This window comes from Carcharodon carcharias, chromosome 7 (genome assembly GCF_017639515.1).
Source record: "Carcharodon carcharias isolate sCarCar2 chromosome 7, sCarCar2.pri, whole genome shotgun sequence".
NCBI lineage: Eukaryota > Metazoa > Chordata > Chondrichthyes > Lamniformes > Lamnidae > Carcharodon > Carcharodon carcharias.
Window position 1 is genome coordinate 187621250 of NC_054473.1, and position 13461 is coordinate 187634710.

Below are 13461 nucleotides of genomic sequence, written 5' to 3' on the forward strand. Positions count from 1 at the left end.
TTGACTTTTGGTCGTCTCCTTCACCAACCAGCTGTCAGAAGTTTAACAGTCAATAATCAGGAGGCATAGTTTTTAAGTAATTTTGAGAAGGATTAAAGGTGAGCTCAGGGGAAACTTTTACACCCATAAGGGGGGGGCCTGGAGCTCACCACCTGAAAAGGATGGTAGAGGCCAAAACCCTCATTGCATTTAAAATAAGAGAAGTGGGCATGCAGTGGGGCATATACTTCTGTCATGCTGTGTTAACTCAACATTACTACAATTATGTAGCTCTTCCTTGAGACTTTACCCTGCCTGATTGGTACTGTTACCTACAAATCTGAAAAAAGAAATCTTTCCATTAAGAGCCTCCATCTCATGCAGGCGGCTTCAAGCCGATCCATGTCCAGCAACCTGCTCCGAAAACCCTGCTCACATTTTGACAGCTGTGAAAAATTCCACCACAGTAGCCAAGACAATCCATAATTCAAAATCAAGCAACCGGGAACATTTTTTTTTTAAAAAAGGCAATTCACCCTAAAACCAATGTTAACAGATCCTTCAAAAAAGTTACTGGATCCAAAAACTAAATCAGTTTTTCCTTGGGTTATACTCTGAGCACCAAGTTTAATTGAAACCCGGCAGGTTGGGGTGGGGCTTCCCAAAGCCGGAGATGGGTCCGGGGTCGGTGATGGGGAGGGGGGACTCCCATGGGTGTGTGGGAGTCCCATGTGGTCAGCCTGGGCCTTTACAATAGTTACCCAGTTGTTAGAAGAGGTTTTAATTCTTCTAACTTTTTCTGGGTAACTATTGGTATAACCCCATCGGAACCATCCGAAGTTTGTGATTTAAATTGCATTTTTGGATGGTTCCCAGAGCAACTGTCCAGAGGAAGTTTGCACTTCGGGGCTAGTGCTGTGCAAGCCCTTATCTGGGAACTTGCTAAAGGGATTGCATCATTGGGATACCCCCCAAATCCGATACTAGGGAACCCAGAAGTTACAGGCTGCTGCTTACAGACAAACAAACAGTCTAACAGGAGCAAAAACATCATCCCTACACACCTTCATTTATAGAAGTAAAAAATACTTGGGTATACAATAACCCACAGAGCCATGGAGCAGGACTCGAAAGTGGGATTGGGCTGGATAGTTCTTTATCAGCCATGCGTAGGATTACATAGGATATACGGCACAGAGACAGCTTAACCAATTTGTGCTGGTTGTTTATGCTATAGTCAAGCTTCCTCCCAATCATTTCTCATCTAAATCTACCTTTGTAGCCATTTATTCCCTTCTCCCTCATAAGCTTGTCTCATTTCCCCTTAAATATACCTATACTATTCTAAAGAAAAGGATGTAATAGCAGAGCATTTAGATATACATAATATAATCAAGCAGAGTCAACATGGCTTCATGAAGGGGAATTTATGCCGAACAAATTTATTAGAATTCTTTGAGGAGATAATGAGTAGGATAGATAAAGGGGAACCAGTAGAAGTAATGTATTTGGATTTCCAAAAAGCATTCAATAAGGTACTACACAATAGGCTACTTAATAAGACAAGAGCCCATGGTGTTGGGGGTTGTATATTAACATGGATACAGGATTGGCTAACTAATAGAAGATAGAGTTGGGATAAGGGGGGCATTTTCAGGATGGCAACCTGTAAGTAGTGAGTGCCACAGGGATCAGTGCTGGGCCACAAATATTTACAATATATATTAATGAATTGGATGAGGGAAATGAATGTACTATCGCCAAGTTTACACATGACACAAAAATAGGTGGAAAGGCAAGTGGTGAGGATGACACAAAGAGTCTACAGAGGGATATAGACAGGTTAAGTGAGTGGGCAAAAGCTTGGCAGATGGAATATAATGTGGGAATAAGTGAAGTTAAGCACTTTGGCAGGAAGAATAGAGGAGCTGAATATTATTTACATGGAGAAAGACTGCAGAAGGCTACAGAGGGATTTAGGAGTCCTCATGCATGAATCCCAAAAATCTAGCATACAAGTTCAGCAGGTAATAGGGAAGGCAAGTGGAATGTTGGCCTTTATTTCAAAGGGAATGGAGTATAAAAATAGGGAAGTCTTGCTAAAGCTATATAAGGCACTAGTTAGATCACACCTAGAATACTGTGAACAGTTTTGGTCCCCTATCTAGGAAAGATATACCAGAATTGGGGGCAATCCAGACAAGGTTCACTAGGTTGATCCCGGGTATGGAGGAATTTCCTTATGAGGAGAGGTCGAGTAGGTTGGGCCTGCACTCACTGGAGTTTAGAAGAATGAGAGGCGACCTTATTGAAACATATAAGATTCTTAGGGGGCTTGACAGGGTAGATGCTGAGAGGTTGTTTCCCCTTTTGGGAGAGTCTAGGACCAAAGGGCATAATCTCAGAGTAAGGGATTGCCCATTTAAAACAGAGATGAGGAGGAATTTCTTCTCAGGTGATAGTGAATCTGTGGAATCCTTTACCACAGAGGGCTGTAGAGGCTGGGTCATTAAGTGTATTCAAGACTGAGATAGACAGGTTTTTAATTAGTAAGGGAATCAAGGGCTATGGGGAAAAAAGGCAGGGAAGTCAGTTTGAGGGTTATCAGATCAGCCACGATCTCATCGAATGACAGAGCAGATCAATGGGCCAAATGGCCTACTTCTGCTCCAATGTATTATGGTCTTCAAAACACTCCCTATTTAATGAGCTCCACATTCTTACCACTCTGGTTGAAGAAGTTTCTTCTGAATTTACTGTTAGATTTTTTGGTTACTACATTGATGATGGGCCAATTGGCCTTCTTCTGTGCCACAAATTTTCTGTTTCTATGTTAGTATACTTGCCACAACCCTAGCTGAGGTCAGTCAGCACACAAATCTTAACTAAAATTGCTGAACACCCAGGAGATACAGCAAAGAAATCTGAAGCACAATGCTTGTCTAGGAAAAAAGACTGAGGAGTGAAATAACAGATATTTAAGATTATGATGTGATTTGATACATCTACCCTGTGGGAGAGTCCAAAACTAGGGATCATTAATATAAGTCACTAATAAATCAGTTAAGGAACTCAAGATAAAATTTCTTAATCCAGAAAGTGAAACTTGTGTGTTGCCATTTGGCATGGTTGAGGCAAAGAAGTGTTTAAGGGGAAGCTAAGTAAATGCACGAGGGAGAATGGAATAGGTTAAGTTGATGGGTTGAGATGAGGGGGCAGGGTGGGATGGGAGGATACTTGTGTGGATAATGGACCTGCCGGGCTGAGCGACCTGTTGCTGCATATTCTACATAATTCTATGAATGGCTACTTTGAAGAGCTACTGGATGCTGACTGATGTCCATCAATCTATATTGCAGAGAAATCGCTCTGTTCTGTTAGAGTGAGAGGGCAAAAGAGAATGAATGGGAGCTGAGGAGGAAAGAAAGCCACGTTTTAACCCAAATCTCCCGTTTTCACAAACTCTGAACAGGACCACTGTGCTAATGTAAGTGAATATATCAAAAACTCTCATGTGTTCCGATGAGATTCTAGGACTTTTCTAACCAGTTTTTTTTAGAAATCGTTGTCTAGAATTGGAACCTTTTTTCCATGCAAATATTAAATCAGTGACCCTCCGAGAAACCACCAGTCATCCCTTTAGTCTGGACCAGTTCTAACTTCAGGCTGAGAACCCTTAAAGCAATCATGACCCAACATGAAGGTGAGATTCAACAGAGTTATTTAACTTATAATGAAGGTACAGCACCCCTCCAACCCCATATCAGTCTCAAATGAAACAGAAAACTCACCACTTAAAAATTCACAGATGAGCTAAGTTAGAGGGGGACAAATCTATAAAAGCACTCTGCTGTAATAACTTGAGATCTAGTGTGTTTCCACATTTTGTTTCTTCCACTGCATTCAACATCAATTAAGGAATAAATATGAAGGGCACAAATTTAATGTTTTTCCATTAGATATACCAAATTCACTAAATTTAAAGCAACAAAAACAAAGATATTTGTCCCTGAATTTGGCTCCTGCATTGATGCTGCATCCAATGATGCCTCAAGATGGCACTGATGCAGTTGCTGATCTGTATAACCAACATTTCACTGAGATGTGGAAGTTAAAAATCAGAGTAATAAAATCCCAACTGTGAAATTGAGCTACAGAGGTGAGGAAGGACCAAAATTCAATGTCAAACCCATTACTACTTTTGCTGACTCGAGCCAGGGTGGTACGGTAGATGGTATATCTGGCCTCAAGTATGCCAGGCCAGTTTGTGATGGCTTTTGCCATATGTATTTTTACTGCCTCCACTCATGGATTACCATACACTTTTTAAAAAACTTATGCATCCCACAAACTAAACTACCATTACCCCAAATATAACGAGTACTGACCTCATATACTTGTGGGCTCGTATGGGAATGCAGTATTTTAAGTGGTGGATCTCAATCTACATTTGGTCCTTGCGCCAGAAGAGTTTCTTCAGATTACTAAATGGCATATAGCTGTCATCATGGACACAGTCCTACACCAGCTGACCGACAGCCTGAAATATCTCAACAAGGCTTTCCTAACATTTTAAAGTGAACTCTGATGAATAGCCTCAGTTGGCTGAGAGAAGTGGGATGGAGGGGGAAGGAGTAGACGAGAACAGAGTAAGCTACTTCTCACTGTTCAGTGACATCTACCAGAAGCACACAAGTGCAGTTTCCACATTGCCTAAAAAAATGCTCCAGACTTCACTTGGATTCCAATCCGAAGCATGGCGTAGGAATTGGTGAAAGTTGGTTGTTTGCTCTATGTGATGGGGCAAGTTAACACTCCTGCAGTGACTGTAAAGCGGTAAAGGGATGGACTTGCCTATAATGCACCATCTGATGAAAGAGCCTGCCATCACTCACTGCACAGACTTGCCTCAAGAACAAAGAGGACTGGTACTGCCTACTAATGCTAAAGCCACCGACTCCTTGCTGGGGTAGACCGTGAGAATTTCTCTCCCAACATGACCATTTTCATGTGTGTGTTAGTGGGTTTATTTGCCCAATTTAGTCCTCAGCTGATGGCTCTCATGTTTTAGTGGGAGCAAGTACACAGCCAGTGGGAACAGGAACCCAAGAAAACAGTAACCACCCACCAGAAGTCATTGATCTCAAATGGAATACAGCAGCTGCATCGCCCCAACAAGTCACTTCACTCACCTGAACAATAGCAGGATCCTGGGGTAGAGAACACTGAGGCTTTGGCGGCTCACACACTGTGAGGTCTTTGATATCACTGCCCCGGAATATGATGTACTCAAACACTTCATCTCGCGGTGGTATTGGTCTATCTGTAGGCCTATCCTCAGTCCCAAAAGAACGAACTGCAAGACAAGACAATGGCACCTCCATTACAGCAAAGCTACTCGCACCATTTACAGTGCACAAAACAAATTAACTCTTGAATAAATCTGCTTAGTTTCCTGATAACAGAAAAGCATAAGTGTTGAGACTGGAAATCTAAAATAAAAACAGAAAATCGTGGAAATACACAGCATGTGTATTTGAGCTCTGAGAACTCAATTCTGATGAAAGGTTATCCACCTGAAATGTTAACTGTTTCTCATCCACACATTATGCTTTGTTCCTAGTGTTCAGACAAATTTTGTCAAAATTATGTTGCAACGACACTCAAGGCTGTGCATGTGATCTTCGGTGTACCTAGTGGTTCAAGAGAGCGTGCGCTCACTTTTAATTTTATCATTGCTGGAAAGGCATACTTGGACCCCAGGAAGAGGATAGTGTGCTATCAGCACGACTGTGATGCCTCAAAGTTAAACACTCTGTCAAGAGGCTCTTGCATGACCAATAGCTACTTGAACAGAGTTCATGAAATGTGCCCCAGTACTTGCAGGAGAGGAAGGGAACCTAAAATCTCCAATTTCAAAAGGTGCTTTGATGTCAGGGTTACATCATGTGTTAGTTAAGCTATTAAACCAATAACACAGAGCACGAGGTTTGAAAAATCTGGAAATAAATTTGTACTGGTGTCAGTAAAAGTGACCACTGTTAAAATCCCAGGCCAGGCACTCAAATCTTGATATGATCCTGAACAAGACTCCCAAATTTCATTACAATCCGATTAGGGACTTGTAAATTTTTCTTTGTTGAAGTGGTCAAGATTTGATATCCCAGTTACTAAGAGAATAAAGCCACAAGATTCCAAGAGAATTTTTTCCATTCGAGTCAACAAAGCAAACAGTCCATTCTATTTTATAGTCTAGCATACAGATTGAACATGAAGTAAACTTGAATTGACAGACAAACTGTGGTCAAACACCTCACAAACTGCATACAAAATGACAGACCCCATGAATTTTCTCAGCTACCCACCTAGAAGTCAGTCATTACTGTGTCACACAAAAATGTTTTAAAACTTGGGCTTCCTCATGAGGGAATACAACTCCTATATTTCAAGGATCTAGCCTCTGATTTCCTCCAACTCGGACTGCCCCAACGACTGCTCATCTCCCAGTTGCTCAATCTCTTCTCCAGAGACTGTGTCCCATTGGATTTGTAAGGCTGCACTCTAGCATCTAATCACCAGCACGATGCTAACTCTCTGGCAGACGTCACTGCTTACAGATAAAAGCAAATTACAGGCTCTTCTATGCCCCAACAGCCAACTTCACAGGACTATCAAACGAATCACCAACACGGTCCCAGCACTTCAGCCTCCCTGAGCCCAATTCTCAGCAGCATCAAGCCACCAACGCCTCCCAGGCTTCTCTAAGCCCCAGCCCTCCTCAGGAGCACAGAGCTAACAGCAGCACTTGAGCTGCGCAGAGCCGACCATCCTTTTCGCCCGATCTCGACTAACTGACCCTTGAACTGATTGAGATATATTAATATCTCTCAATAGGGTTTCCCCCTGTTGCTATCAGAATTTGATATATCCAGGCTGGGTATGTTCTGTGCCTTAAACATTACAATCTCCAGTCAACCAGAGGTCCCCCCAATAGGTGCGAAATTACCGTGGCTCCACACATAACACACACTGACAAAAAAATATAGATTTCACCAAACAATGAAGCTGTAGATTGGTCTAAAATCAAGCTGCTTCTCTAATTTCCTTTAGAGGAGGATAGCTGCTGCTTTTACTCAGTGTGGGTTGATTATGTGACTTCAGCAAACCACTCGGTTTCGAGAGAATTAATCTTGCATTCAATCCATGTTAAAAATCAGCAAAAGACTTCATTTGCAAGTGATCCCAATGGAGTTGCTAAGTTTTACCCAGCATCTGGTGAAATGTCTGTCTGGGTGGAGGGTGCAAGTGTGAGATACAAAAATCTATTAAAAATGAGATGACAAAACATGGAAGCATTGTGAACTGAGGATAGTGACAGACTTCAAGGGGAACACAGACAGGACAGTGGAATGGGTAGGCCAGGTGCACAAGAAGAAACTTTTAATGCAGCAAACTGTGAAGTGATACATTTTGGTAGGAAGAATAAATAATGGCAATTCAAAATAAAATAAAGGGTTGAGGACTTAATTTATATGGCTAGATTGGAGAAGTTGGGGTTGTATTCCTTGGAAAAGAATGAGGGGAGTAAAGAGAGGAAATATTTAACAGGTTTTGCAGCATTTGTGGGAGAGGGAAACAGAGTTAGCGTTTCAAGTTTATGACTTTTCGTTATAATGAACTCGTTCTCTTGTATCAAGGTCAAGACGAGATTTCATCGTGATGTTCAAATTCATGAGGGGTCTGGACAGAGAAAACGCTCCTGGTAGAAGGTTCGAGAACCAGAGCACACCGTTTAAGGTGATCGGCAAAACAACCAACAAGAACATGAGGGAAATTCTTCTTTTCAAGTGGGTGGTTAGGATCTGGAATGCTCTGTTTGAGAGGCTGGTGGAGACAGATTCATTCATGGCTTTCAAAAGGGAATTGGATAAACATCTGACAAACTAAAATTGCAGGGCTAGAGGGCCTTGGATTGGGACAGGTCAAATGGCTTTTTCTGACTCAATGGGCTGAATGGCCACCTTCTGTGCTGTAACCATTCTATGATTCTATAAGGGAACAGTGTTGTTGTGGTAATGTCCCTCGACATTAATCTGGTAATCCAGGCCCAGGTGAAAGGCCTGGGCACAAGTTCAAACCTCACTATGGCAGCCGACAGAATTTAAACTCAACTAATAAATTTGGAATTAAAAGGCAAGTTTTAAAACAAAATTAATTCATGTGAAGTGGGCATTGCTGGCTAGGCCAGCATTTATTGCCCATCCTTAATTACCCCCGAGAAGGTGGTGGTGAGCTGCCTTCTTGAACCGCTGCAGTTCATGTGGTGTACGTACACCCACAGTGCTGTTTGGAAGAGAATCCCAGGATTTTGACACAGCGACACTGAATGATGGCGATACAGTTTAAAGTCAGGATGGTGAGTGGCTTGGAGGGGAACTTCCATGTGGTGGTGTTCCCATGAGACTGCTTCCCTTGTCCTTCTAGTTGGTAGTTGTCATGGGTTTGGAATGTGCTATCTGAGGAGTCTTGATAGCACATCTTGTAGATAGTACACACTGCTGCCATTGTGCATCGATGGTGGAGGGACTGAATGTTTGTGGAAGGGGTGCCAATCAAGTGGGCTGCTTTGTCCTGGATGGTGTCAAGCTTTGAGTGTTGTTGGAGCTGCACTCGCCCAGTCAAGTGGAGAGTATTGCATCACATTCCTAATTTGTGCCTTGTAGATGGTGGACAAGCTTTGGAGAGTCAAGAGCGGAGTTACTCACTGCAGGATTTCTAGCCTCAGCTGCTCTTGTTGCCACATTCTTTATATGGCTAGCCATGCTAACCCCCAACATATTGATAGTGGAGGGTTCAGGAGGAAAGGTCATGGATGAAGCAGCTGAAGATGGCTGGGCCGAGGAACTGCTGCAGTGACGTCTTGGATCTGAGATGACTGACCTCCAACATCCACAACCATCTCCCTAAGTATGACTCCAATCAGCAGTGAGTTTTCCCCCCTTGATTCTCATTGACTCCAGTTTTAATTGATGTCACACTTGGGCTGCCTTGATATCAAGGCAGTCACAATCAACTCACCCCATTAGCAAGGTGACCATGAAATTACCCATTTGTCATAAAAATCCATGTGGTTCACTAACGTCCTTTAGAAAAAGAAATCTGCTGTCCTTACACAATCTGGCTTACATGTGACAGCAACATAATTGACTCTTAAATGGCAAGCCACTGAGTTGTACCAAACCATGGCTGAAAAGTTGAAAAAGAATAAAACCTGACAAACTATTTGACATCTACCCAGACACCAGAAACGACAATGCATACCTTTCCAGGTCGACCCTGTAAAGTATTCCTTACGAACATCTGCACACAAATTGGGAGAGCCTTCCCAAAGACTATTAAAGCAATAGCCTGACATACTAATACTCCCAGAATCATACCATACAGTCAAAGTCCTAGGCAGCTTCCTTGGACATGTCCTGTTCAACCAGCAGGACAGACACACCCAGATGTGACAACAGAGGGGGATACAGTCAGAAGGGAATTGCCATTGGAGTCCTCAACATGGACTATGGATCCCAACACTTACTCAGCAATAACCTGCTCACTAATGGTCAGTTTGGGTTCTGCCAATGTCATATGCCTCCTGAATTCATTACAGCCTTGGTCCAGGGCAGAAGAGTTGAACTCCAAAGGTGAGGCAAGTGTGACTGCCCTTGACATTAATGAGCCCGAGCAAAACTGGGGTCAATGGGATTCAGGGGAGAATGCTCCACTGGTGGGAGTCATACCTAGCACAAAGGAAGATGGTTGTGGTTGTTGGCGGTCAATCGTCTCAGTTCCAGGACATCACTGCAGGGTTCCTCAGAGTAGTGTCCTCGGCCCAACCACCTTCGGCTGCTTCATCAATGACCTTCCTTCCATCATAAGGTCAGAAGTGGGGATGTTCACTGATGATTACGCAATGTTAAGTTCTATTCACAAGTCCTCAGATAGTGAAACAGCCTGTGTCCATACGCGGCAAGACCTAACAATATATCGGCTTGAGCTACAAGTGGCAAGTAACATTTGCGCCACACGTGACAGGCAATGACCATCTCCATCAAGAGAGAATCCAACCATCTCCCCACGACGGTCAATGGCATTACCATCACTGAGTCCCCCACTAATAACATCCTGGGCATTACCATTGACCAGAAGCTGAACTGGACCAGCCAAATAAATACTGTGGCTACAAGAGCAGGTCATAGGCTAGGAATCCTGCAGCAAGTAACTTATCTCCTGACTCCCCAAAGCCTGTCCACAATCTACAAAGCACGAGTCAGGAGTGTGATGGAATACTCTCCACTTGCCTGGGTGAGTACAGCTCCCACAACACTCAAGAAGCTTGACACCATCCAGGGCAAAGCAGCACGGTTGATTGGCACCCCATCCACAAACATTCACTCCCTCCACCATTGACGCACAATGACAGTTGTGTGTACCATCTACAAGATGCACTGCAATAGCTCACTAAGACTAATTCAACAGCATTTCTCAATTTTTTTTTAAAATGCATTCACGGGATGTAGGTGTCATCGTCCATCCTCAATTGCCCTTGAGAAGGTGGTGGTGAGCTGACTTCTTGAAACACTGCAGTCCATGTGGCGCAGGTACATCTCAGTGCTACGAGGAAGGGAGTTCCAGGATTTTGGCCAAGCAACGGTGAAGGAACCTGCCACCTCTATCACTTAGGACAAAGACAGTAGATGAATGGGGTAATCATCACCACTGCAAGCTCCTCTCCAAGTCACACACCATTCTGATTTAGAAATAGATCATAGTTCCTCTCATGTCACTGAGTCAAAATCCTGAAACTCCCTTCGAAATAGCACTACAGATGTACACAAGAAGGTGGCTCACCACAACCTTCTACGCTGGCCTTGTCAGCAATGCTAACATTCCATGAAACGTAAAAAAATCCAGAAGTACCTTTATGCGAGATCTCTGATTAAACCATTTCCTGTTTAAAAGGCAGGCAGCAGGTGGCGCTGTTTATAAATTAAACAAAGATTTACACTTATTTACTTTGTGCCTGGTTCTCATTCTCATTAACTTCAACTCTTTGAATAATATGTTGCCAAAGTTGCTGTGTTGCCAAAGATACATCAGAACGGAAGTATGGATCTAAATGTTGATCTTCCTCAGATCAGCAACACGTTGAAGAAGGTCATAGTTCAGAACTACTCCAAACGAATGTCAATTATAAAGAAAAATTGCATTTATATTGTGCTTTTCACAACCTCAAGATACCCCAAAGCATTACATAGCCAGTTAATAATTTGTAGACATTTGTAATATAGAATAAAAGTAAAAAGAGGTACTTAATTTGTGCACAGCAAGGTTCCAAACAACAATGAAACAAATAATCAATTGAACTGTTGTAATTGGTTGGGGGCTGAATCCAAAGGCCAGTGGGAAGTCCCCTCCTCTTCTTAGAATAGTGTCATGAAACATTCTACATCCATCGCGGGAGGGGGGGGAGAAAACAGACATTGCCTCAGTTCCGAAAACGCCACATTCCCTCAGTACCGCACTCCAGTGTCAGTCAGCCAAGGTTGCTGCTTGGAACCATGTTGTCAGCAAATTGGCTGGCGAGTTTTTCCTAAATAACAGCCTAGGTTTTGCACTCAAGTCTGTGGAGCAGGACTTTATTATTCAACGAGCCATAACTGAAACCTTAAGAGACACTTATATAGTGGTCCACAGTGCACCTAAGGATGGGAATCAACATTTAGTCACTTGGAACTAGGCCCCGTACAGGATATAAGTTGAACCAAAATGACCCATGGCCCAAGCCATTTTTGCAGTAGCCGTTACAATATTCCACGGCTGCTAAGCAGTGGAAGGTTAATATAATTTGACTCATTGTTGATTCTGAGTAACAGATACATTCATGACGATTTTTCCATTCTTCAACAGGACGTGGGCCTCGCTGGCTGGGTCAGCACTTAATGCACATCCCTAATTGCCCTTGAGAAGGTGGTGGTGAGCTGCCTTCTTGAGCCGCTGCAGTCCATGTGGTGTAGGTACACCCACAGTGCTGTTAGGAAGGGAGTTCCAGGACTTTGACCCAGCTACAGTGAAGGAACAGTGATAGAGTTCCAAGTCAGAATAGTATGGCTTAGATGGCAACTTCAAGGTGGTAGTGCCGCCCTTGTCCTTCTAGGTGGTAGGGGGTCACAGGTTTAGAAGGTGCTGCCGAAGGAGCCTTGGTGAGTTGCTGCAGTGCATCTTGTAGATGGTACACACTGCTGCTACTGTGCATCAGTTTTGGAGGGAGTGAATGTTGAAGGTAGTGGATGTGGTGCCAATCAAGCAGGCTGCTTTGTCCTGGACGGTGTCAAGTTTCTTGAGTGCTGTTGGAGCTGCACTCATCCAGACAAGCAGACAGTATTCCATCACACTCCTGACTTGTGCCTTGTAGATGGTGAACAGGCTTTGAGGAGCCAAGTGGTAAGTTACTCACCACAGAATTCCCAGCTTCTGGTTTGCTCTTGCAGCCAGTGTTTATCTGGCCTGGCCAGTTCTGTTTCTGGCCAATGGTACCTCCCAGGATGTTGACTGTGATGGTAATGCCATTAAATGTCATGGGGAGTTGGTTAGATTCACTTTTCTTGGAGATGGTAATTGCCTGGCACTTAACTGGCAAGTAACATTTGTGTCACACATCAGCCCAAGTCTGAAAGCACTGTCCAACCACAGAATCAGCTGTTTGCAACAGGCAAACTACTAACCACACTCAAACAGCCTGTGCTTGCAAAACACAGAAGAGTGTCCAATGTTGGATGCGATACCACAAATGGATGACGCCAACTGAATAATCCCGAATGTGCTAAGAATTCCACTAACAACAAATTTAAGGTTGTCAGGATCACAATGTGGCTCACGTACGCTTTCTAGGAGCTGCATATATTCATACGCAGGGCCCTATCCTCTGCAAACAAAAAGAACATGTCCAGGGATTGCACCTTTTTCAATTAAACAAAAGCTTGGGGGGACAACTGTTCCCTGGTGCATTCCCCATGGCAACCAACCAACAACCCTTTTCTCATGCAGTATAAATTGTTGTTCCCTTTGAGATTTGGCATTCTTGTGTCTCTCCTGAGTTCAAGACAAAAGGTTTCGACTGCATTACACTTTTTTTCAAGCAATACTCAAGTTCTGTACTATCAAGCAACAATTTGAGAACCAGCATTGCTGTCAAGTTATGTCATTGAACATCAAGGGGACTATTATATGGCTGGGCATGGAAGTGCCTGTTTAACCTTCACCAGGTTTATTCAACGTCCTACTTCTTGTTCACCCAAGCCTTCAAATCAATGCTGGATTTCCAGCACTTCAATTTCTTAATTTGACAAATGTACCATTGAAAGCTGCCCAACTTTGAGCACTCTCTCAAATTGCATTGACAGATTCAAGTGAACAGATAACCACAATCTTGGT

The 13461-nt window shown here is 43.3% G+C and overlaps 1 protein-coding gene across 2 annotated transcripts in view; it reads right to left on the bottom strand.

Moving 5' to 3' along the window:
* LOC121279725 (protein LSM14 homolog A-like) overlaps positions 1 to 13461 on the bottom strand; it is a 95869-nt gene that overhangs the window by 43766 nt on the left and 38642 nt on the right. For both annotated transcript variants that reach the window (XM_041190976.1, XM_041190975.1), the window contains exon 2: positions 5172 to 5335. In XM_041190976.1, the coding sequence (XP_041046910.1) occupies positions 5172 to 5335 (164 nt within the window). The remainder of the gene's footprint in view (positions 1 to 5171; positions 5336 to 13461) is intronic.